The sequence below is a fragment of the Strongylocentrotus purpuratus genome, unplaced genomic scaffold (genome assembly GCF_000002235.5).
Source record: "Strongylocentrotus purpuratus isolate Spur 01 unplaced genomic scaffold, Spur_5.0 spur5_scaffold_6, whole genome shotgun sequence".
NCBI lineage: Eukaryota > Metazoa > Echinodermata > Echinoidea > Camarodonta > Strongylocentrotidae > Strongylocentrotus > Strongylocentrotus purpuratus.
The window spans coordinates 15,301,043-15,328,428 of NW_022145612.1; the positions used below are offsets into that span (position 1 = coordinate 15,301,043).

Genomic DNA, 27,386 nt, shown 5'->3' on the forward strand with positions numbered 1-27,386 from the left:
GCTTAGATCCTCCTCCTCACTTGAAGCAACTAATATGATGCATATCTCACGCATGAGCGATTAAGAACAATTTGAAGAGAGGAAAATAAAAAGTCATTTGGTGGGCGGTATCTGAATTTCAAAGAGAAAATCACATTTCTACAAAGTTCATTTTCTGCCTTTTCATATACACCTCAATCAGGAAAAATGAACCAGGAATAACAAAGTTCTGTTCGTTTAAAGTAATGCTTGCATCATTCCATAATTTGTTTAAACGAATTCGTTTTCACTGGCTGCCTGCCTTAGCAACAAAAAGAGTTGTCAAAAGATTTAATTCCATTTCGTCGACGATCAGCCATGAGTTTCTTCATTAATTTGTGAACTCTGTTCCTGAACGGGTCTGAAGCACAAATTAGGAGTAGATATTTATGAATTAATCTTCAGGCACGTAGCCACGGGGGGGGGGGCACCGGGGGGGGGGGGGGCACGTGCCCCCCCCCCTGGTGCCCCCCCCCAAAGAAAAATCCAAGATCGGTTGAACTTTTTTAGACCCCTCCCCAGGACGTCGATTGATTACATGCATGTGCCCCCCCCCCAGTGGCGTCCCCAAGGGGGGGGGGTGTGGGGGGGTGCGACACCCCCCACCTGTCAGGATATTGTCGGTAAAATTGCGCTGCCGTCGGGAAAAAGAGAAAAGGGGGAGGGGAAAAAAAGAGACGGGGAAAAAAGAGAGGGAAAGGGAAAGAAAAGAAAAAAAGAAAAGGAAAAGAAAAGAAGGAAAGGAAAAGAAAGGAAAGAAAGGAAAAGAAAGAAAAGAAAGAAAAGGAAAAAAAGAAGAATTTCTTCTTTTAAAGAAATGTGAAAGGGAAACAAAAGAAACGGGGGATGAAAGAGAGGAGAGAGAGAGGAGGTAAGAGTCTGAGAGAGGAGGAGTAGGAGTAAAAGAGAGATGGGGGTTGTTGGGTGGAGTCGTCTCGTCGAGGGAGCAAGAAAGACACGGCTAAATATGTTGCTGTGTCGGGTCAGCTGTGTCGGTATTCTTGCTCGATCCTCGTGTACTATAATTATCAATGCAGAAATTTGAAGTCGGTGGATGTATATTATTGTCGGTCGGCCGACAAGTTTTTTTCCCTACGAACTGTGACTTCTTATCCGGCTGTGACGACTTCGAGAGTGACTACAACTACAATACAATACTGTCCTATAATATCAGCTAAAGAAATCAGAGGTTTAAAATTTTCGGGGAAACTAAATTCAAACAAGGTTTAAGAGTCAACAACGGTACGACGAATCGTTTTCCTTTCTTTATATTGTGATGAAACTTCATTTAGACGAGTCGAGAACGATACAACAAATCGTCTTCTTTCTCTAATAATTTAAGGAAACGTCAAAGCTTCCGCGCTTCGCGCGAGAGTGGGAAACTGCAATGAACTCAGACAATATAGGGCTTATTAAAAGTCGAAAACGGTACAACGAATCGTGTTCTTTCTCTAATAATTTGAGGAAAAGTCAAAGTTTTCGCGCTTCGCGCGAAAGGGGGAACTGAATTCAGATAAATAGGGCTTGATAAGAGTCGAAAACGGTACGATGTATCGTCTTCCTTTCTCTATATTGTGATGGAACGTCAAAAATTCCGCGTTTCGCGTGAGAGGGGGAAACTGAATTCAGACAAAATTGATAGGACTTATTTAGAGTCGAAAACGGTACAACGAATCGTGTTCTTTCTCTAATGATATGAGGAAACGTCAAAGCTTTCGCGCTTCGCGCGAAAGAGTCAAAAATGGTACGACGAATCGTCGTCTTTCTCTAATAATTTAATGATACGTCAAAACGCGGGAGGGGGAAGCTTCATTCAGACAAGAATTAAGAGTCGAGAACAGTCTGTACACCGAATCGTCTGCTTTTTCTCATAATTTAATGAATCGTCAAAGCTTCCGCGCTTTGCGCGGGAGGGGAGGGAACTGAATTCAGAAAAGGATAAACAGTCGAGAACGGTACAGCAAATCGTCTTCTTTTTTTATAATAATTTAATGAAACGTCAAAGCTTTCGCGCTTCGCGCGGGAGGGGAGAAACTTCATTCAGCCAAGGATTACCAGTCGAAAACGGTACAATAAAAATTAATCGTCTTCTTTTCCTAATAATTTAAGGAAACGTCTAAGCTTCCGCGCTTCGCGCGGCAGGCCCATCACCCAAACCCCCCTAATGAGCGCTTTTAAGTGATTCTCTTGCTCACTATCCCTGTAGCCCCTCCAAAATAAGATCCTAGCTCCGCGCCTGCAATAAAATATATAGCTATGATGCTGACAAAATTGAAGAAATAATTCGTTTATTTACGTCGTCGAGGAAAATATACATTTTGCGCATATGCAAGTACCATAATATATAGATAGTCCATAGGAAAAACAATTTAGCCTTTGGCCCCAGATTTATAGGGTTGAATTTGTAGATATTGGACATTTAATTTTGTCGGTAATTGGTGGCTAGTTTTGTCGGTAATCGTTGGCCTCTACACCCCCCCCCCCCACTGAAAAAGGTCTAGCGACGCCCCTGCCCCCCCCCCCCCCTAAACATCAAACTCTGGCTATACGGGCCGCGTCTAATAAGACGCATATACGGGCCTATATAGCTGATCTTCTTCCGACAAAGTTTTTATTACCAAAGAAGTCTCTACGCGTATACGTTGTCAACGTTCTTTGGCAATTTATATTAAAAGTTTAGAATAGCAGCTGACGTTTAGGTTGGGTGAGATTGCATTCTGTGTCGCTTTGATGGGGTATGATTTGAGATTTTAAACGCGGAAGTGAGATAAAAATGTAAAAGAGAAGAAACGAGTGTATAATATATGGGTATGTAGTTTGGGGATTATAAGTTTGTGCCGAGAAGAAGTGTTAGAGGCAAACAGGAGGAGAAAAGTTTATGATGTGAATGAAGCGCCAAAATGAAGCAGTATCTATTTTACTTCTATTTTCTTCCATATGTTAAGTATGTAGGAGATCATGCTCTTTCTCTTCGGGGAATCCCTCTTTCTTTGATTCTCTCTCTCTCTCTCTCTCTCTCTCTCTCTCTTTTCTCGCCTCGGATCCAGAGGGCCTCCTCCCCTGGCAAAACAAAAATCCATACCCCCCGGCCCCCCCCCCTCCCCCCCCCCCCACGTTTAGCACAAAAAAATTAGCCTGCATCCACCCCCACGTTTAGTGCTCCCATCCCCCACCCCGGTTACTTCGCTGTCAAATACGATGATATTCGGGCCAACATATATAATATTCAGACACTTTGCTGCCTGAAATCATCCTGTTCCTGAATTATGCGAGCGAGCGAAATGATCGAGGAAAAATACCCTTTTTATCTTATAATACTATATTCCCTCGAAATTACATACTTTACCGGTTTCTTATATTTGGCGGTATGTCTTGCGCACCCCGGTTAAAAACGCTGCATTAAATCTCACTGAAGGGGTGTATACTCTTACACCCCTTTGAAGAGTGGTTGTGTTGTGTTGATAGGTTTGCGGAAGAGTGCATTATTTACATTGCTAGTTCGGCGAGCACTCATGCGCGGGGATCTCCATGAGATCGCGACGCTAGTACGCCGGACTCGCCCGCCCCGCCGCGCCAGGTATATGGTATAGATATACTTGGTATAGTAGTCACCGAGCGATTGATGCGAGCTGCTCATACCAGACATGTAAATGTATATTAAATCATAATATGCTACTTGTTTATTCTTACTAGAAGTCAGTATTGCAGGTGCGGAAGTCTTATCATCAGCCGTCACTACACATACATATTTAAAAGACCTAGTCTATTCCAAAAATAGATTTTGACATTTGAATTATCGACTCTTTGTGGAGTGTGTACGTGTGTGATCCAGGCCAAGGCTGGCTGATTTCCATGGGGATGTTGCAGATCGACTCACATCACAGAAGTTTGTGCTTGTAGTTTGTATGCTTGAAAAGAAAAGTAAGTTGAGTATTTGTATATTGACTACATTGTATAGTAAAGCTATTGAGTATTGTCATGCTCGCGCTCGTAATTGTAAATAATTGTGAGAAAATTTGACCTACGTAGCTAGCTGGTTGCCTCAACTAAACTAGTCTACGTAGACTATGTTCATTTATTAACTGTCTATTATGACTCTTATGTATCCTTTTCTCTGTAGAGACTAGAGATCATTCTTTTAAAGCCTTTCTGCACTAGTTTGGCCAGTGTCATAAGTTCAAGTTCGCTGACCTAGCTGACATATGCCATTCCCATATCCATTAAACCACCCATTAATTTGAATACACATGTTTCAATGGATTGTTGGTGAACTTGTACTTATGACTGTATAGGAAATGCAGTCCTGGATGTTAAATATCAGATCTGCCTTGACAGTGTCTACTTCTTCAAACTTGTCTACAATGTCCAACATCTTGAGTCTTGACCAATTTCTTATCTGAAATGCTTTTTTTCTTCTCCTTTTCCCCTCGTAGGTTTATTGGAGTTTTGGTGCTGGTGGTGTAAGAAACTACGTATTTCTTGACAGATATCAGGAAACTGGGATGTCACAATGAGGCTTCTACGCAGATTCCGGAGAAGCAGTTGTAAGTAAATGTATAACACCTAAAGGTACTATGTCCCATTTGCAGGCCCAAAAAATGAAAAGGTTAATTTCCAACGGCATTTGAAAGATAATACTAATTTAGAACTCCCCTTAAAAAAGGGGGGCTTGAAAATGTCTTTAAGTTAGAAAATAACGACTATTAGTTGTCAAATCGACTTAGGTTATTAGCTATAGAGCCAATAAGTTTTTCAGACCATTGTACCGCATGTATGTACGTTTTATGCTGCACAAAGATTCAATCAGTTTAATTTTGGCCATTACAAGAAGTGGGTTATTGATGTAGACGGCTCATTTTTTGTATGTTATTACCAAAGAAGGAAAAAGCCAGTCAGTCACTCAATAGTGTCTGACAGTGAAGTCTAGCAAGTAAACGGGTTTCCTTGTATAATTTGAAAATTCGGACACTGCTAACGTTTAAATTTCACAGATAGGACGTACATGACATATTCATAATTCCTGCAAAGTTCTACAGCATTTGAGGTTGGCTGCAAAAGGGACATACACATATGTAGTATGTTTAAAGAGAAGGTTGAGTTATGGGAAGAGGTAAAAAAAATCATTGTATTATGCGCAGGGCTCAAATTAATTTTTTGTCCACGGGGGCTCTTCCCCCCCAAAAAGAGCCCCCGTGAGCCTTCTCACGGGGGCTCTTTTAGGACTGACGGGGGCTCTTTTTTATACAAATATCCATTGAATTGGTACCTATGATACTCCTCAATTATTTGCTGTTTCATCATTATCATTTTAATCAGCATTTTCCCTCTTACAAATTTACAAGCTACATAGCTGTTTACTGACTTTCATCCCGTGATGACATTCTCTCGATGTCTTCCCGTTCTGCACATTATTTCCTCCTCATTATTGGGACCAACCTTTACATTCTTTCTTTACTGAGCCGCGTAGCGGCGAGGCGATTTTGTGTGTGTGCTATTTTGGACAGGCGCGGATCCACGGGCCGATTCTACAGGCCAGCCCCCCCCCCCCTAGCCTCCCAAACCGGTAAAAAAATAGGATAGTAACGTAAATTTTACCTTAAAAAATAAAATAAAAAACGCCGGGCCCCCTGACCTGCCAGTGACACAAATGCGGCATCAAAATATTTGTGCTTCTCTGACCGTAATTAAATGCCTAAAACCCCTGCCCCCCCCCCACACCAATTTACGCTCGCTACCCTCTACCTGATCGTAAATACTTTAGCCCCCCCCCCCCCACTTTGATAAACGTTCCGCGGGGCCTGTGTATATAATATATACGCATACAACACTGATCTTTATGATGTCTTTAACGTGACATATCTTCTTCTCCCCTTGCAAACGAGAAAGAAAACAAGGTCATTAAAAGGGATTAAGCGACAAATAATGATTGTGATTCAAATTGATGCGAATATTTGTTTGAATAAGCACTGCCGAATCTTCTTTGTAAAACAACTTTTACAAATCTCAGCCATGCTTACTGAGTTGAGACGTTCCATTCAATGTAAAATACTCATTAAAGAATACACTTCTCCTAATCTGAAAGTGATCTTACAACACAGTGGCAGAATTGCATGGCTGAGATTTGTAAAAGCCGTTTTTACAAAGAAGATTCTGGTGAAAAGCATTGCTTATTCAAAAAAATCCTTGCACAATTTGAATCACAATGATTATTTGTCGCATGATCCTTTTATTAAATAACCTTGTTTTCTTTTTTGTTTGCATGGGGAGAAGAAGCTATGTCACGTTAACAAATCATAAAGATCAGTTGTATTATGCGTATATACATAATGATACCAGAACAAAATGTTGATTATCAGAATGTCATTTTGGAATACCTCTATACAAATACCACATTGTCTTTAGCCGGTATCAGTATTAGTATGAGCCAATATAAAGCTAATATTCTTTATTCAGTTCAGTATAATGCTTTTCCTCAAAGATAGTTTCGCTATTTTTTTAGGGTTGAGACGCTAAGAAATGGTTTCAAATGTACATTACACAAATCCTAAACCATTGCAAAATGATGGTGGTTCTCTCTCTCTCTCTCTCTTTATTTTAATCATGCATTATCAACTACATATAAAGCAGCAACCAAAAACTTAGGGTTATCTGAGATAGGTGAAAGTAAGAGTTAAAAAGAAAGTCATGCTAAAATGGCGCTTCACCTCCCCCCCCCCCCTGAAAAAAAATAGTGGTCCTCCTCTCCAGCATCCCCCCCCCCCCCCACTTTAATATTCACCGGCCGGCTGAGTCGGCGCAAAAATGTTCCCCAAAAACTGGACCCCCCTAAACTTATGTGCATTTATCCAGCCCCCCCCCCCCCTCCGCTCATTCGCCGATCGCCGGCTGGCTGATTCGCCGCTAAATATTTTCTCAAGATTTGGGCCCCCCCCCCCTCTTGCCGCCGGCTGGATCCGCCCCTGATTTAGGACCCTCGTAAGTGAGTTTTTTTCCTGGCATCAACTTACATGCGAAGCATCGTCCACGAGCCGCATATCGGCGAGGCGATATTTTGTTGTTGCTATTTTGAACCCCCGTATTGTTTTCCTGGCATCTACTAACATCTTACTGTGTGGGTCGATCTGGACACATAATGGCGTTTTTCTATGCACATCATATTTTCGCTTGGGGCCGGGGGAGGGGGTTAAACCCCCTAACCCCCCCCCCCCCCGTAGATCTGCCCATGTTCCCATATCATTCCACGGCATCTTGGTCTTCCTCTTCTTCTCAATAGGGACTTTTAGATTTGCGTGGACGTGGACGTGTTCTTTTAAGGCACTGGCAGTCACATGTGACGTCCTTTTAAGCACTGGCAGTGCCTCCGCAGTGCCTTAAAAGGAGGTCACACGTTGCAGTCCACGTTCTCATCGTGCAAATCTAAAAGTCAATAATATTGATTTACTGGTCGAGGTTCATTATTTGCTGGTCATTTGAAATCACCAGATTTCAGCGGGTTTACGCTTTCACAACGAAAAACTTCTCCATGACCATGTTTCTGCCCTTGCGCGATCGCCTCCATAGCTCCAGCAGAGATGGCGAAGCAGCGTGCACACGTACCGTTACTAACGGCGCAGTAGGCCTATAACCACTGCTGACGGCGGCACTGCACTGCGAGCTGAATCGGTAATAATAGGCCTACTCATAGAACGAGAAATCTTGCACGCTAATCTAAGTTCCATTTCATTGGTTTAAGGTTTGTAAATTGAAACTCAATATTGTGTTAAAGTTATAACAGAAAAGATAATCTTTATTTTATAATTCCACGGGGGCGATTTTTAATTTTGCAATCGCCCCCGTGAGCAACCTGACGGGGGCGATTATGTAGCTCACGGGGGCGAATCGCCCACCGCCCCCGTGTATTTTGAGCACTGATTATGCGAGTGTGGAAGAACATCAGATAAAAATTATACCCTGAAAAGCATGGGTCTTTAAATGCCTTAATATTCTAAATATGGCATGTTACATCATAAAAAATCGGGTGGATTTTTATGCCATGTGTTTGTGTAGTCCCATATACATCTTACTGTGTATAGTGCTTGTAACTTTACCAAGACTTGGCCGATTCCACAACGTTTCTTGAGTTTTCTTTAGATTGGAAATTTGATAAGGTGTTAGTTTGTTTACGAGCAGGACAATTACCTCATGGACAATCACCCCCCCCCCCTCGAAAACCACCCCCAGAAAACTACTCCCAAGGACAATAACCCCCCCCCCCCTCATGAAAATTTTCCCCTGTTCATTAAAGGGGAAATCTGCCATGATGATATATTAGTTTACATTTTTTAGGGGGGTAGTTTTTTGGGGGAGGGGGTGTGATTGTCCAGGGGGTAATTGTCCTAGAACCTTTGTTTATGTTATTCACACTTATAGGAATATTGCATAGTGATTTCACTTAATGATTACGATCTTGAAAGAGTAAAGTTACTTCTTTTTGTCAGCTATTGTATTCCAATATAGCTATTGGAAAATGTATTCATTGGGCAAAAAATAATGCTAGTGATATTAAGATTTTAGAAATGATGAACCATACAAATTTGTCAAATATAAACAAAATACCAGAAAGGTTAGTTAAAGCTTATCTGCCGTAGTTTACAGGAGGGATTAGACTGCCCTGCAAGGTCACTGGACAGGTGGTTATCTCATCAACTCAACTCTCAGTTAACATAAGAAAAAGAGGATCATGGGGGACCAATGGTCACCGATTAGGTATTGTTTGTTATATAGAGGGCACAAGTAGCTACAAGTAGTGCAGTGGGCCTTTAATATATATATGGATTCATTTTTATATGAAATTACAATTCTCATCAGAGTATATTACAATGTGTAATAACGATGCAGGTCTGCTACATGGCAGTGAGGATGCAATTGTATTACACATGCTTTGGTGACTGACAAGTGCTCCCCAGTCAATAGCCTACACTAAATGAATTCCTTACTTCATCCCTGAACTAAACACTAACCTTAACCCAAACTCTAACCTTCACCCTAAACTTAAATCTAATCTGAAACCCGGTCGCAACCATAACCTTATACCTATATCTTTGACGAAAGAAAACCTGGAGGAATAGTGGTGGGGGCAAATATCAGAGCATGTATGACAACTTGAAATAATGAAATTGTTTTGTACTTTTCAGTTTGCTTTCAGCTAGCAGTGATAGGTCTGCTGGCTGTCGTGATTGTTATGCTGGGATCTCGTCTGCAGGCGGACAATATTGATGAGGCAGTCCTACTTCATAATCTCAGGAAGGAGTTACATAGGGTGGGTGGGCATGTGGAGAGAGGTTAGTAGAAAGAAATAAAATGTTATAGTTTGTAAATTGTAGTTGTTGTATCTATGCTGGTGTATTTCATTACATGATTAAATTGGCTTGGAGTGCAAGTGGTAAGCTCTTTGCTCTGTTCAAATTACTGTAATTCTGTTAAAAAAATAAAAAGTAAAAACAGGGACAGGAGTACCAAGGCACTGGATTTTATATCTGACCTGTCCCTGCATCAATGTGTTCTTAGAGCCCCCTAAACCACATTATAATAAATGCTATTAAATGGGGCTTCATTTTCTAATATTTAGAATTATATTTAGTTTAGAATGTACAACAAAAATTCGGTTTTTCTGACAATGTAATTTAATACCACAATATTTATATTACTGGTACCTGTAAATTTCTTCTGTTCTTTAGCACCCCCCCCCCCCAACAAAAAAGGAGGGAAGCAAGAGAAACAAACGAAAATTCTGTAGCAGCTATATTTGTATTTCTCATTAAGGAAAATTAAATTAGATCTTTCGTAATGCTTTGTTTAACACTTTTTTTAAATTTTGTTTTATTTATAGAAATGCAAAAAACCGAGATTCCCTTGGCAAGCAAGGCTATGTGTGGTAACTTTGAACCTTGTCCGATCAGCAAGTTTGCTTACAGGATACAGACAGGTTTTCAGAACAAACACAGACCTGAGATGTGCCTTGAAGATGACTATGGGTGAGTACAAATCTTCTATTGAGAGCCATAAAGACTATATGTTAACCCATTTTCTAGTGAATTATCTCATTCCCATGGGCTTTGATACAGGTAGGTGCCACCTTGTTCCAGTTGGCAATGGGTTTACACTGTGTAACAGCATATAACTGAATGCTCTCTGGCTCTCAGCAGAAAATAATAACTAATTCAATTTATTTATAACAAAAATTGAATAAACCTTCCATTCATTTTCATATCATGTGCAATAATTATCTCTCTCTCAAAAGGAGCAGAACACAATCTTTCAAGAATATCATTGACTTTATATGTTGGAAATTGCTAATAAGGCTTATTTGTAAATTGAAATTTTGACATGGAAAAATTGTGAATCTCTATGAGTATTCCCTTTAACATTCCAGCCTTTCATATGTATGAAAATATATTTGGGCATTTTATAGTATCATTTTTTAGTAATAATGTCATCTTCATTTTAAACACCATTTCTATCACATTAACAAGTATTCTGCAACACAGGTACATTACAAATGCAACAGTAATTACAGCATAAAATTTGTAATAACAGTGTTTTTATGATGATATTTATAATCTGAAATTTGAATTAAATTTCTTGAACATATATAGACTTGTCATATGATTTTGTTTTGTCTATCTTTTTCAGAGTGTTTCCTCAGATTGAAATGGGAAGGGGGCTGAATATATTGCACATAGATGGTGAGCAGATTTCATTTTCTTAAGTGTGAAGAATTCCAACTAAAGGAGTATATTGTATGTTTGAAAGCATCCTGTTATATATTAGACATACAATGTCACATATAAAGGAAAGGAGAATATTCTGGTTGCCTTGTTGTTGTTGTTTTACTGGGGAACAGAATTCTCAAAATGAATTATCCTTAATGAATACAGTAGTTGTCCATGGATTATATGCATGGGGATAATTCCAAGGGTGATGGTCCATTGAAAAGTAAACAGATACTGTATGTATGCCTTAAAAGATATGCACAGCATATATCACTTCTGCTTTCACCCTTTAAAGGCCAAGACCGGATATCTAGTTTTTGCTGACTGTTTGAAAATTATACTTCATCAGAGCACAATACCGTAATCTTTTGTTTCAAAATGTTAAATTTGTTGACTGTAACTCTTAAAATGTTTTGATTTGTATGAAATGTCTGCTCCATTCAAAGAACCTGAGTATTTCTTGTGACATTCTTCACATATTTTACTTTGCAGAACATACAAAGAAGGTCAAGAGGAAAGGTCATTTGACACATATTTACATGGTAAGATATAAGCTATTTCATATGATAAATGTGACTTGACATAAATGGTTCCCTGAGGTCTGGAGCAACCAAAATGAATTGCATTCTTTTAGTCAGAACAATGAGTAGAAGTAGCAGGTTTCATTGCCCAAGCATTTGTGAAGAAGGGTAAACATGAGCATTAATTTCAAGCATTGGGTGATTGATGGTCATATGAGAATGTGTATATACTTTGTGTGGAGAGGGGGTAGAATTCGAGGACAAAAATCATGCATGAATTCAGGCAATCAACTTTCATATCAGGCAAACAAAAATTCCACAGCAGCAAATATTTAAGTTTCAAGCCTTGCAATACTTATCATCCTCTAACTTTCATCATGTTCCTGTTTTTCACTTTATCAGAGAGTTTATTTATCTCTCTCTTTCATGATCATAGAAATTTCCCTCTTAATTCATGTTATTGCACTTATTGATGCTTAGATTCGTTTTAATTAGACCTTGATTTCTGTGTGTGAATGTTTTTTTCCTGTACGATTTCAATACCTCAGTTACACCGTCAAACTTCAGTTTATGATCAGTTTGGTGTTAGTCTTGTTGGTGTGAGCGAGGTATTAAATCAATATCCTGTTTGAACAATACAGTATAAGAAGTGTAAGTTTACCCATTAGAACAAACAAAAGCTTTTTAAATATTCAATGTAAGTCGATCTGTCATAAGAGGTGTTGTTCCTGTTTTCAGAGGGAGTGAATCTGCCCTATTACAAACAGAATATTCAATTACATATTCAATACAATAGGTGGATTGAGCAAGTATTTTACCTAGCAAAGTAAAATTTTCAGATTTCTGACGGTCCAGGACCTCATAACACAAAGCTTGAAAATCAGCTACAGGATAACATTAATTTTGAATCAAAATTATTTTTGACATATAAGTCATAAAATGTCTTTGAAAATGCTTCAAATTATGGATCAGATTGCACAAGAATACATCTCAGAACTTAGAGCTCGTAAGCAAGCCCTAGAACTGGGTGTAAAATGACTTCCTGCTTTACATACATCAGTTCACATTCCTTCCACATTCCAATTTCACATGTTTGAAGAAGTTTTTTTTTTGCATCATCAACTATAGTAGTACTTCAGTCACACTGCCAAACGGACTCCAAACCGACTCCCCACCAATCGTCTTTTGGCTTTTGGGGATAATATTATTTTTTGTCTGGTCTGTAGTTGGGCTGGGGTCGGTCTCGTTGGTGTGACTGAGATATTAGAGTTAGAGGAATAGAAAACAAGAATGTAATGTCTCTTATAACTGGTAAGTGGTAGTGGGTCTTATAAAAACATCAATATTACACTTCAGATGAGTGAAGTGTTTGTTTTCAATTCATTTAAGGAATTCCACTGATTTCTCATCCTTCAAACATGTAAGTGACCCAAATACAGAAATGTCTACCTATCCCAAATCTATATAACATACTGTACAGGGTTTATTTGCTGCAGTTGTAATCGATTTTCTACGCAAGGATACTTGTAACTTCTAATGGGATGCAAGCTTTTAACCAGGATGGTATTTTGAGTGCCTTGGTAAAAAGCCAGTGTAGATCAGCTACAAACACTTATCTTATCGCTTGTACTTCACAGCATGGGGCTCTTATTAACATGTATTTTTAGGTACGCGATGCAAAGTAGTGCATGTAGAGGTTAATATGCATTATTGATGTGTTTAGAGGCAAGTGCGCGCTAAAGTAAGCCTCAAACTCCACGTTTATTTGTCAGCCAAAAATATCACCAAAAATCTAGAAGTGAATTGTTTTTTACATCAAATAACAAGAAATTAGGAGTTTTGTTGTGTACACATGATGTATGTTTTCATTTGTTGATTACAGCATCTCACCGTCCTTGTTAAGTTTATTCATGCACCTAACATACTCAACCTGACGGATTTGTATGATAGATGCATACAGCCTCAAATTGAGTGCGGATAGATCTTGTAATGAATCTGTGCGCATGCATCATTTGTACTAATACTGGATAAAATTCAGTTCAGGCGCGGTCAGCTACAGTAGGTATGTAATTTGTTTTGAATCTTGAAAGTGCATTTGTTGATCTTGTTTAAAGTAGGCTTAATGCTATTTGGCCACAGGCGGCATCGTGGCCGCAGGAGAGTGGCATCAAATAAAGGTATGTACAAACAGAGATATTGCAGTAGCCATATCATATCCCACATCAAAATAATACGAGTGTAAGAATCCATCATTTTAACAGGAGCCCTTCCGTGCACTTCATATGTGATTTGTATACATCACACAGGGAATAAACAGCTACAGATCTGTGGCACTAACTCACAGTCTTAAGTTGAAAAAAAGCACTAATCAAATGGTATAGTTATGGAGCACTAACTAGGGAAATTATGCAGCTTTAATATTGCACTAATCTGTGGATACAAGGCAATAAAACACTAACCAGGGATACTACAATGTTAGTAAGGGGCAGCTAAAAAGCTACAGAGAACTAACTGGTAATTACAGGGTCATAATATGTTTGTATCTGGAAGGTAAATAGCCTCAGAGCCGTGGCACTAATACTGGAAATTACACGACCGCAATACATGTATTACACTTGAAGTGTATAGCCAATATATAGCACTTACTGGTACAACCTACATCCAAGGAATCGCAGCATTTAGGGAAAGCTATAAAGAAAAAATGGTTTTTAACTTGTATGCAATTTCAAAGCTGTGGCATTATCTGTTTAAGTTAATCTTGAGTTCTGTCAATGGCAGAAAATAAATTCCTACAAAATCTAATGAAACTTAAACACAATGTTCTAGACTACAAATACAATTTTTTTTTTAAATAGTACATTAGACAACACTCAATAGGCTGAATTGCTCAAACAAATGATGTAAACCAGACAATTTTGGTAGAAAACATAATTGTAACTGAAAAAAATGAGCAAATAAAGATAAGGAAATTGAGCCATATGTGTATATTATGCAGTCTCATATGTTACCTATTGAGAGTCTGAAAGGTGTTAGCTCTGTGTGAAGGATACGAGTTACTAGTGTACTAAAATCAATAGATTTTATTTACTCTTTATGTATAAGTTTCCATATGGATGTACTGTATTCAAAATATGAGCTTCAAATATTACTTGCAATTAATTGCAATTTCTCAGTGAACAGCAAAATGTCTTGTTAAATAAAAGTCGTCATCAGCAGTATCATCATCATCAGCATAAATTGTTTTCTCCAAAGTAATCTCTGCAAATTCCAGAGTGTTTTCGTGATAGAAATGTTAGCGCATTGTGATCTCTTTTATTGCTTCTTCCCATCCATGGTAAAATGATTAAAACAGTATTTTATAAGCATACCTTTCTCAAATATAATCGTTATTATCGATTTACTTTGCTTTGTCTGTATATCATCATGTACTTCATTATTAATGTGCTCTTATGTATTTTTAAGAAGGGTTGAGTGGTATAATAACCTTGCATAGTTTGTCAATATGATAACAATGTTTTTGTAGCTTTATTTCATTCCTACCCAGACAGGTGAGTAGAATTCTATTGATGCACTAGATAATTACTGGTATTTATGTAAGACTTCATGTATAATGTAATATACCGGTACTAGTATTCTCTTGTTTTTCAAAATTTCATCTAAATTATTCCAAAATGACTTCCATTTATAGATGAAAAGCAAGTGAATTCATGTCAAATTTTAATCTACTGATAGTTGTATGTTAGTTGCATGCTTAGTGCCATACGGCTCCATTAAAGGCTTGTACCATTGTTCGATTTCGTGAAAGAGAAAGTCAAGCAAAGTTGAGTCAAAACATTGTTAGGTCTGCTAGGGTCATTGTGTATTCAGTAATGGGTTTTGCAGGTTGTATCCTGGCCCAGGACAATATAATATGTATAGCAAGGGATGTCAAGAATTGGTAAGAATGCCCTGTTCCAATCTCGCTGAAAAAGGTCAGTTTATTGGTGACATTGAGCATCTTATAGGATACTTTATTCCAAAAAAAGTATTGGTTATAGGTTATCTGATCTAATTTGGGGTTCATAAGGTCAAAGTTCGTTCGGGACAAGACCTGCTTTTTTTTTGGGGGGGGGGGGGAGGTGTGTGCGATTTTCAAACTATTTTATTAGATAAAAGAATTACTATTTTAAAGGAATTAGTAATTTAAAGTTTAAAGTAGTCATTCAGGCTCTGTTCATTTAATAATATTTACTTTAATATATATATATATATATATATATATATATATATATTTTTAATCAAATATATTATAAACGTATAGATGGACTCATTGATTTTTACAGTCACGTAAGCGAAGCTATCAGGTTTTCAGTTATTTACGAGATATGGGCAGAAGGATTATCAGTCAATCCTTATTGATTTCTACTCTTATTTGTTTGTATCCTTTTCTTATGCTCCTCCATGCCTTCTCTTTCGTTCATCAGATAGTGCCGAACTGATAGCATTCCTAGACGGCGTCCCTCCGAGGGATGTGATCATGGCAGTCACATTTGACGACGCTACCAACCGGTTAGCACCAGAAGCGGTGAAGATATTTGAGAATCATTTTGGGAGTAAACTGGTCCATCTACTAGGCTATCGTTCAATGTGGGCTTTCATTGGGCAGAAGTATGTTGAGCATGACGGGGAGCATGAAAAGGTACGTGATCTTCCTCAATCGTTATCTTGCATTTTCTGTGATAAATTATAATCTTTAATAGTAATGAAGAATAGTTACCGTATTTGCCGGTGTAAAGGCCGCAGTATTTTTGGAAGAGAAAATATCAAAAAGTCGGGGTGCGGCCTTTGTGGCGAAAGAGTAAAAAAAAAAATTGCAAGTCAAAACCATGAAAAAACAGCACAAACACAAATATGTAAAGTCTGTGCTAATTTCTATTCGTATTCTCTATCGATTTGACAGTATACGTTGAAGAAAGCAAATGAAGAATGGGGCGCCCAAGCAGACGTCAATGGATGTTTCTCAATACCATGTGAGTGTATTACATTTCATTTCATTTCATATTTATTTCACCACTTGAAGAAAAATATATTTACCGGTACACAATATAAATTCCATTGAAAAATTTATCAAATAATTATATAAAGTTACAATGAAAAATATAATAGATTAAAGCATAAAAATGGTTAGGAAGTAGAATGGTTGGGTTGGAATGGTTTTATCATTGCCATTGATGCTCTGACATATGCTCCTGCACCAATTGCTCAGGGCATGGTTTCATGCAACGGTTCAATTTCAATACAAGGGTACAACTTCACTGACATCCCGTTTCAATGCGTTTCAATTGGTTGTTGGCGAACTTGTACTTATGATATTTTTATGAAACGCTGCCATAGGCTTTGTTTTTTGTGAGAGATACAAAGGTTAGGGTTTTAATTTCATTTTAGGTTTGGTCTAGGGTTACGTAAAGTGTTTGATCCCGAAATGAAGGTGAGAAAACAGTTAGCACAGGATATTGACCATGGAGCCATTGTAGCATGTGTTGTACAACCTTCCTGTCATTTCAGGGCCCCATTTCACAAAACTTGTCATCAGTGACAAATGATAGTTTTTGTTATATTATAAGCTAGTGAAATCCTTGCTTCTGATTAGTTATTAGCAGATTTGTCACTGATTTTTGTCATTTTTCATTGAAATAGGCTTTTGTGAAATGGGTCCCTGAGGACAATAGTGATTTTCACTCATATGAGTATGTAAAGAGGAATGGTAGACAGAGATATTGATTGCCAAAGTGTTGTTCAACTTGTAAATTTACTTTGATGGAGTAACATTGCCATATTAGCTTACAATATTGTAGTATTATGTATAGTAAATTTTACCCAAATATTTGAATACTGATTAAATTCTCTCCAAAAAGTAGTGCTAATTAAAAATTGCAAAATGTGCATTTTAATCACAAGCGGTAAAAATGGAGTGATTCACTGGAGTGATTTACTGAAGTTTAAGATAAGTTCTTCAAATCATTGTATTTTGTCTTTTGTAGTGAGTCAAAAGAAACAACCATCAAACTTTGGTGGAATGCCATACCAGAACCTGTGCATGGTGCCCCGAGTCTGTGAGAGTAACGAGGTCGCTGTTCATATTGAGTCGGGTCACTCAGCAAAGAAGAGTAAGATATCTCCCAGATTCTGCTTCGATGGCAAGACGTAAGTAGATTTCAATCAGTGAAAAGGATCATTCTGCATTTGGAGTTTGTGTCTAGTACATCCCATAATAGAGATGCTGCACATAATGTAACTTTGACATTCGTTCCATCTCTGATATTACTTTGTTTAGATCAAAATTAAAAACCTACCTAATGGAAAATGCATATTCAACCTAGTTCTTAAATTGTAACCTTACCTTGTTATCTTATGTTTCATAATTTCACTTTAGATTTGTTGTCATGTCATTACTCTGTTTAGTTTTACTTGTATCAATATTGTAAAGCGCTTTGATATAAATGTCTTATGAAAAGCGCTATATAAGTACAAGTTATTATTATTATTATTATATTAATACAGTGAATTCACCAATAATAAATTCTGGTACTCCTCCAGTCAATTATCATAATTTGATAAAGTCATTGAATTCAAGACTGGTGATTTACAAAAGAGAATCATTGTTACATATATGTAGAGAAATAGCTCGTGTTAATTTATGAACAAAGCATTTTGTGATATAGAGAGAGAGAGAGAAACAGAATTAATGACAGAGAGGGAGAGAAAGAGAGTCAGGCAGGCAGACACACAGACACACATACAGAGGCAAGTAGAGAGAGAGAGAGAGAGACAGACAGACACAGACAGACAGACAGACAGAGAGACAGAGACAGAGACAGAAAGAGAAGATAAGACTGACAGAGATTGACAAAAGAGTAGAAGTTATGAAGACATGCATACAGACTGGATTTTTGTATCCAGCCAAAGAGAATGAATAAAATAGATAAATATGTCTGTGCTTAAGCTATAACATGCCCAACTTTTCATTTTTCTTTTTCTTTTTCTCTAAAAGGATGCTGGGTGACCATAAAATTGACAGTGTGAGACCAGCAAAGAGAGGGTTGAATTTCCTTGTAGTAGACCCACAAACTGCAGAGGTTGTAAGCTCTGGCAGCTTTGATACATACGAGTCATGTTAGTACAAATGTTTCATTGTTTCTCGTGCTCTTTACTTATTCGTCAGGCCTTCTTTTCAAGATATGCACAGGTTTTGGGAGGGGAATTTATGTATTTAATTGAAGGAAACCTACAAATAATATACCGTAATACGCAAACAAATCTCTAAGATACCATTTAGAATTATTTCCATCTGGTTTAGAATATGTTTCTTATATGAAATTAGAAAGTAAGAGTGATACACTGTTTTAGTTTTAGTTTTCTAGTGTTCACCTAATGTGCCTATCTCAAATATCCCTTATTCTAATACAAAAGCAGTGGAAAAGAGCTGTAACTTCATTGATATTCCCATACTCAAAAAGAACAATTATGGCATCTAATGTATGACATCAGCATGAAATTGTGAAGTGAGGTTATTGTTTACAGTCACCACCACCAATTATTTTGATGAAAGTCTTTAACTGCCTTGTTTATATTTAGCATTATTTTGTGGATAATCTTTATTATCTTTTTAGCTATCAATGACAAAAAGTGTGCAGACTTTCTGAGATCAGTAGGTCCAGGAATGATGGTGTTAGGAGGTACATTTGATGAGGCGTCAAAAGAGTGAGTGTGCTTACTATAAACCCCATTCTGTGTCACCAAATTGATTTATTATCATAAACAGGCTTTTAAAAGTAAACCTTTACAAAAACAATTTGTTGCCCTTTTTCAGCAGTAGTTTTGGGATGCTCTGTCTTTCTTAGAAATGGACTTTCTGAATAACGGTACATGTTTTGATTTCAAGAATAAAAATGTAGCCATTCCTGGTCCAATTACATTCTTTAGTACTCAAATTCTTGGGCCTGGAAAAGGTTAGCCCTTTCAAATTAGCAAAAAGTTTTGACAGACAAAAATGGGTTTTTCTTTTGGGGTATGATAACTCAGTTTTGTAAATTCAGCAACATTTGTTTCATTCTGTAGCTCACATTTTATAATGTAAGGCGACCCATTCAGCAAACTATCTTGTACTGTAGTGAACTTGCATGATCGTAATGTTAGTAATGTTAATTTCTTTCTCTTCATTTTTGTACAGACTTGGATACGACACAAAACGTGAGCTACAGAGCCTTGGAGCTTCGAAGATCCAGGACCTGGGCTATCGAGAGATGTGGGCATTTATTGGTCAGAAGGGTATCAACGGTCACACCCCATATGAGAAGGTCAGCGAAGATTTCAACGACGGGTGGGGTATCAAGGCTGAGATCTGGCAGTGCATCCCCAAATTCAGTAAGTCCAAATACAGATCATGGATGGTGTTCTGAAAAGTGTTTCATGTTAGTGAAAGTATGTCGATTGCCATAACAAATCTGAATTATGACAGTCACTGTTCAATCTCTGCGCGTAGATGGTTGTTTAGGTTTACAGTTAGGGGAGATTTCTGCGCGAGCACCAATGATAAGTGCTTGTCCCATGCAATCTTGATTTGTGATGACAATCAAAATCATTTTCCCTAACACAAAAGACACCGTGTATTTCACCATTTGGTCTGCAATGACCTTTATCTGCTCATGCTCAGACTGCAACTATGAACTGGCTTACTGTCATCAATCATCTTTTGGATCCCCAGTAGAAATCTATGTAGTGTTCCTGGCGCACAGCATACATCAAATGATCCTTTAATAATGAAAATTATTTCTCATTTGTTTTATTCAGTCAACGGATCATCCGTAACCAATACAGTGATGGGACTCAAGAAAAAGACAGAGTTCTGTCAGAAGTACCATCCAAACTTCCGAGAGATGTGCTCACCAGTCAACATCCACCGTCCCATCATGCCCCTGAAGCTTGATGACGAGAGCCTGGCTTCGAATCCTGCCTACTCTACACCTATCATAGTCGTACCAGGTACAAGAAAACAGCATACATAGGTTGACTACGTCTTGTACTGTATGTCCCTTGCAGTTCTCTGTTGTTTATTTATGCAAACAATTGACTTTGTTTGGGGTGATTAAGAATAACAATTAATAATAATAATAATAATAGTTTGTTCTTTTATAGCGCATTTCAGGACCAAAGGCCCTCTCAAAGCGTACAATGTACGTTTACATAACAATTGCCTGTCTGCTGATCAATCTGTTCTCAAATTTACGCTCCCCTTTATGAAGAATTTGTGCGAAACCTCTGGTGACTAACTATTACATTTACTTAATTGATGTGATAATACTTGGCATCCATCATTTGTTTCCATGTCAAGCAAGCCTCAAGCAATTTCTTCGGAGGATTAAGAGCAATAATTTAATGATGTATTTATTGGTACACTAAGCTTTCTCCATTTCTAAGTGGACAGTGTTTTAGAAGGGTGAATTTATGCTGTCTTGAATTTTATCATTAATTCAAGGCAGTCAGTTGAGATATTTCTCATATCATTAACCAAATATTTTCTAACTTCTAGATTTCAGATTCGAGTTTCATTGTCCATATGTTATAATACACAAATTTGTTTTACATTAATTAGTGTTACACTTAGACATAACATAAGTTCTTGACCTAACCTTTAACCTTCTCTAACTGATACAGGATCTGACCTGGAAGCACTTCAACGTACCCTTGAGTCTCTGATAGCGCTACCAGGCCTTCAGAGTCATCTTGTGGTTGTCATTCTGGAAGGAAACTTTGCTCAACCTAACGAACTTGTAGGAGTCTATAACTTCAGAACACAATACGTCAAGGCTAAATCTCAGTACTTATGTAAGTAACGTATCTTCGGGTTGTCTTGTAGTAAAGTTTTTCAAGTGAAGCTGTTAACACAGAACTCTTGACCACACTGGGTAAGTGGTGCCAGAAGGCAGATTGTCAAGAAAATCCACATAATCATAGCATTTTTAAGTGCTGCAATGTGCTTGTCGAATTGTTTTTTTACAGAAGCGTATCAATCAGAAATTATTATTCGAACCAGGGTCCAAGCAGTTTGTAGGTAAAGATAGAGAGCTGACCTTTAAGTACACTGGCATGGAACAGGGAATATAGAGAGCAAAATATTTTGAGTAATTGGTACCTTATACATTTTTTCAACAACTCTTCTGCAAGATATTTTTGTTTTGTTTTGTTTGTCACAGATGCCCTGCATGCAGGCATGGAGGAGGCCATGGGTCTTTTTCCAAAAAGCGAATACTTTCTCATCATTGAGGAGTATGTAGAGGTGGCTCCTGACTTTCTACGCTACTTCTCTCAAACCATGCACCTCTTGGAAGATGAAACAATCCTGTCTATATCTGCATGGAATGAGCATGGTATGTTTAACTATCTTCTCAGAATCCTACTTATCTCTTGAGAGCCAGAAGGGTGTTAATTCTGCGCAAAAGTATATGATGTAATCTCTGAAGGCGTCCATGGCGATGAAAGATTTGAGCGAGGTTTGCGGTTACACACAGATTCTTTCGACAGGATTAGTTAGTCAGTAAAAGTATATGAGTTAAGACCCATCTGGCTTTATGCAGATGCTATGATAATAATGACATTGCTGTATACCCAGCATGTGGGCAGAAAGGGCTGTGGAGACAGTGCATGTACATTTCAAGAAAACTGCATTCCTGTTCTGTTACTATATCTGCTCATTTCAATTTCAACCTACATACATCATCTAAATAATTGATGATATTATTGCTTCAATGATAAAAACCGAATGGCATGGAAACGATTATGTTCCCACTCTCCTGGCAGGCAGACAATGACACACCTTTTTACTTTGTAATTAACTGCTTTACTTTTTCTATCAAATTTTTTGTTACGTTTTAATTCATTGATTTATTTCATTTGTTTTGTAAAGCACTTGGATCAGTTCTAAATTGGATATAGCGCTATAAAAGAAACAATTTATTACTATTAGAAGTATTATCAGCCTTGATTGAGTATAATGATGAAACATATGATCTTGGAAATGGAACTGACAAACCTGCTATAGCAACAACTTAAATGTATCGAGAAAGATCATCTGAGTTTGGACTACTCTTGCTTTAAGCAATGTTTGTCATTGAGATTTGTAGTAATTGGAACCTTTATTAAATCTCCACCAACAAGTTTGATTGTAATAATACTACAGATTTGGCGAATCATGTCAGCATGGAATGAACATTTGTGACATTGACCGACAAATTCAGGTGCATGTAAATGAGTTTCTAGAGTACTTACGTCAGCCACAAAGAGATAATGTGAAGCTTATTCTATGGGATAAAGTCAAAAAAAGTCAAAATGGTATGAAATGTTGTGCCTAGTTTTTTAGTGATACATGTGAAGGTATGCTAGAACCATGAGGTCTTTCTTAAATTAGATAATGCAAAGAGTTATACTCCAGTATACCTATCTATAAATCTTGCAACCATTTCTGTTTAGTCCCGTAGTTCAGCTCTATATTTTGACATTTTTTGATTTATGCTGTTGGGAAGGGGGGATGTTCTCCCAATTATAACGTTTTAAGAAAAGGTTCCCCCCTCTCAGTATTGGATTTGAAGATATATATCAGTCTTTATTTTGACAAATTTTGAGTGTCTTTATTTTGACTATCACTTTATCCACAGGGTTCAAGCATACATCAGGAGACACAGGATTGTTGTACAGATCTGATACCTTCCCAGGATATGGGTACAGATACAAACTTTTACAATCTAAAACAAGTAGTTTCAATTTCATTGTTATATGCTCCTCTTTATTCACATATTGGTTGTTTGAAGCCAGAAGGGCGATACATAATATCATTCTACACAGAGTTAATGCCCTTCTGGCTCCAAACAGACGATTCATCAAAGTTAACCTTAGATGTTGCATTTACTTGCCATCTCTGGGTGGATTGAAAATTAATATAGTATTCCTGAGTGAAACTGAATACATTTTTGTATAGTCTCATATGATCTTGTGTCATCGTAACAACCAATTGGAGAAGTATACAAAATATTTCCATAATCTACATATTGTACTAGTCAACAGAGTACAGTAGTAATGCCAACTTGTGACACAAGAAATGTATAAAACTATTCAGATTATGGATAATAGTTGTTGTATTCCAAAAATATGTTACTTTTTAGTATCTGTAGGAATGCTTTTTTCCCCTAACCCTTGAAATTTATATTCAGAGACAAATTCTATCTTTTCGCAAAAATAACCTTTGACCTGATGACAAAGAATTTGCTTTTTACCCTTGTCCTTGACCAGATGGTTGCTGAGGAGGAGTGTGTGGAAGAATGAAATGAAGAAGAACGAGGCAAACTGCTGCATAGATCAGACATGGAGGGGATGGTTGAAAGACGACAAAAGGAAGAATAGAGAATCTATCGTACCTGATGTGTCAAGGGTCAAAAGGTCACTCAAACCGGGCATCTACGAAGACAGACCTTTCTTAGAAGAGTACCTGTCAAATAGAACGATGACAAGGTATGATAACATGATACTATAAACATCATTATTGTGAAGTAGGAAACCATCCACTTCACACAGTAGTGCTTCACTTTGTCATAGAATAGAATAGTTTGAAAAAAATTGATATGTATGCAGAATTTGACAATTCAAATTTACCAAGTAAGGATAACTACTTTAGATAGATTTGTTTATTATTTTGTTACCAGACTTTGACTATTGAATGAGATTCTAGAAATTGTTAGTCAAACTCATAATTTTCACCAAAAATTGGGATTCTAAAGAAAATTATGCAATGTTAAGATAATGACACAGTATATGACATATTCATTCACTTAAAATAGTGAGTGGAGTGTAATCTTCTTATTATTATTATTATGCAGCTCAAATGTAAGCTGATTACTTGCCTCCCTATGATAAGCCATTTTCACAAAAAAGTTTTCTGAATGTTCCCCTCTTAGTGATCCTGGGACTGAACCATCAAGGGTGTTTTATCTCAAGCTAGTGGAGTATGAGAAATATATGAAACAGCTCGTTAAAGAGGGGATACCCCTGGATCGTAATCTGCTGATAGGCTGTGACACCTTGGGCAAGACATCGTTAGATTTATCAGGGTTTACAAGGTAAGAGTCTGGACCCTTAGTTGAATAAATACCTGGTCAAGGTTGTTAGCAAGGGCAAATAATTGCCCTTTTTCCCTCACCTATGCATGTACATGTCCATTTCAAAACATTAATTAATGCCAGTAATTCCATTTTTTCTATAAAATTATTTTCATGGTCGGAAATATCTTTCAGAACTCCAAATGAAATACATACTGTATGTAAATGTTGTTCTGAATTTAGCTGTTGGAGTAATGACAAGGTACTGTTGCTTTTGATTTTGGCAGGTCCACTTCCAATATTATGTAAACATCTTTGTCATAGCAAAATACATATTTGTAGTCAGGAGTGTGTTAACAATGATAATTGCCATTATATTTCATTCCTGTTGGTCAAATATAGGTATATAAGGTAAAATCAATACCGGTATGCTGAATTACTGAGTAAAGCGATGATTGACAGTGGCCCTTATTCTAACATTTCAACCTGAGGCTGGATTTAGGAATTTGTCCAAAATCGGGTTTAAAGAAGTTTAAGTCTGAAGTTTTCCTTTTGTTATTTAAACATGAATATAGACCCAGGGTCATGTTTAACTGAGTTATTTGCATGTATACCAACGGGTCAAGATGGCCTTGAAGTGAGTGACATTCATATCACATACATGTACATGTTATTGGAGAAAAAATATAGAAAATACATCAATTTCATGGCTTATCTTTCAAATTGTTGGTGCAAGAATGTAAATCAAAGAAATCTGCTCTTTACCAGTAAAGGAGTGATATCTGTCTCAGGTGATAATGAGAATAAAGTGTGAGAATACAATACTAATTGAACTCTTTCTTTTACTCTTTCCACAGAGGAGCATATACATTATTTTATCGTCAAGACTCCGCGACAGACTTCAAGGTGTTAGTGAAGCTTGCTAAATGCCTTGGGATATACATCTACAATGGAGACACAGTAAGAGGCTTACACAAGGGAGTACTAAGGTCAGTCTAAAAATTAATTGATATTGTGCATATATTCAAAGACTTTTATTAAGGGTGCAACAACATTGTATATGAAAATTATACAAAATTTGATGAACTGATGATCTTCAAGTAGTAAAACTTACATACTAGATGAAGAGACAATTTTTTAGCTGGTTTTAATTGTTCTGTGAAATCTAACCATCTCAGATAGGAAGGGAGAGAGGTCCAGAGAACAGGCAAAACTTTGGTGAAGGACCCATTTCAATGACTTGTGACTTGTGTGTATTCCTTCAAAAGCTATGTCGCTTGAGGGTTAGATTGAAAAGGGAAGAGTAGGCCATTCTTGATTGCTTTCGAAATGTTATGTCAGTTTTCTAGTAAAAATTGTTGTTTTCACAACCATGTAATCTTGACCAAGACTTGTCTGACCTTAGCAGTAACCCATGCATGCAAAATGCAACATGAAAATATGAATCATACTTTGGAAGACATTTGATTGATTTGACATGACAGGAAAGGTTAGGAAGGAAAAATAAATGTGAATTGTCCTTTCATCAATTTTCAAAATATGTGATTTGGTGATGCATGCAATTTTCACTTTCAATGACGGGAAAAGTGAAATGAAATAAACTTGATAAATGTGACTTAAATGATTTCAGAACATTATTTTATCCCCATTTTTAGAGTTACTTTGTAATAGAAGCTTTACAATAATATATTTACCATCAAAGTATATGTGTTGTATAAAACTGTATTAATGATGACAACAGAGTCTTACTTACCCAGGGGAGCTGAAATATAACTGCTCTTCCTGAGGGCCCTGTAATTACAATGAGTGTTGTAAATAGGTGTGCCCAATATAAGTATTTTTTTTCTGGGATCCTCAACTTTCTTTATCTCTCAACCGTGTTAATGTCTGAAAAAGAAATGAATGTTCTATTGCATAGACATGTACCCCCCCCCCCAAAAGACCCTAATGTATCCCAAAAAGACCTCATGCCCCTGTAAAAAGACTGATATGTCGCTTAAAATAGACCTCCGGAACCCCGAAAATCATTGAATTAAATGAAAATATTGCATGTGTATCATTTCCATCTGGACAGATTGGTGTACCAAGGACAGCAGTTGGTATTGGTAGGAACCAAATCACCTTATTACCAGTACAAACCAATCACAGCTGTTCCCTACTAGGGGCCAACACCTTCTTCTTCCTCGCTTGAGGGTAAACAGTTTCACTCTGTTGAAGATGGATGGCCAACATCTTCACCCTTCTAAGGGGCTTACATCTTCTCATGATGTCTTCAAGGAAGTGGCCAGGAGGACATGTCTATTTATTCTAAGAGTACTATTGCAGCTGAATTATTGTTGGGGTACAACTTGACGCCGATAAGGGGGACTGGACTTCAGAAGATGGAGAATAAGAGGTACCAAGATGGTGCATGGCAACGGATTTTAAGCTGGCCTCTTCTTCTTCTTCAATATATGTCGACAGACTTGTTAGTCCATGTAAAGACACAGAAACGAAGCACGTGGTCAGGGAATAGAGCAATCTTTTATCTGCCAGTATTGTTGAGAGGAAGGCTTAAATAACTGGTAGGTTGAGATATTTTGGGAAGTGAAAGCTTTCAAGATCTTCTCTCTTCATATAACACTTTGATGGTCTCTCAAGTGAGAGAAATCAGGGTATGTAGTGTCAAGCAATACCTGGTATGTGGAATGTAATGTACTGTTTGTTATTTTCGTGTAATTAAGTGTTTGCAAAGTCATTGACATTTTCATGAAAACTTGTGTTATTTGCTATTTTGGTTCCATTAATGACAAGTACATTAGGGGGTATCATGGAGTTTCTATTTAGGATGAATAGAATCTGGCTAACTAAAGCAAGATATGAGGTAATGTTGAAGTACCATAGTGCTTACAAAATTGGGAAAGAAAGCGAACAAACCATTTAGTGAGTAAAAATCACATTGACTTACTACATGAATAAGACTGTTTAAGGAA

The 27,386-nt window shown here is 37.4% G+C and overlaps 1 protein-coding gene across 4 annotated transcripts; it reads left to right on the plus strand.

The window, feature by feature from the left end:
- The first annotated feature begins 3,477 nt into the window (after positions 1–3,477).
- Positions 3,478–27,386, plus strand: LOC105437431 (protein O-linked-mannose beta-1,2-N-acetylglucosaminyltransferase 1). 4 transcript variants are annotated; one of them, XM_031000370.1, is made up of 21 exons: positions 3,478–3,939; positions 4,452–4,562; positions 9,192–9,338; positions 9,887–10,031; positions 10,690–10,742; positions 11,262–11,311; positions 13,405–13,467; positions 15,754–15,968; positions 16,230–16,299; positions 17,311–17,473; positions 18,321–18,442; positions 18,940–19,030; positions 19,500–19,693; positions 20,120–20,311; positions 20,984–21,154; positions 21,523–21,696; positions 22,981–23,044; positions 23,612–23,830; positions 24,274–24,435; positions 25,272–25,403; positions 26,489–27,386. In XM_031000370.1, exons 7-21 carry the CDS (start codon positions 13,413–13,415, stop codon positions 26,574–26,576), a joined length of 2,112 nt encoding a protein of 703 aa, XP_030856230.1. In that variant the 5' UTR covers positions 3,478–3,939; positions 4,452–4,562; positions 9,192–9,338; positions 9,887–10,031; positions 10,690–10,742; positions 11,262–11,311; positions 13,405–13,412; the 3' UTR covers positions 26,577–27,386. The 4 variants fall into 4 exon arrangements, with proteins under 4 accessions (XP_030856230.1, XP_030856229.1, XP_030856231.1 ...); XM_031000369.1 differs by having other exon boundaries at positions 13,408–13,467; XM_031000371.1 differs by having other exon boundaries at positions 3,478–3,664; positions 13,408–13,467.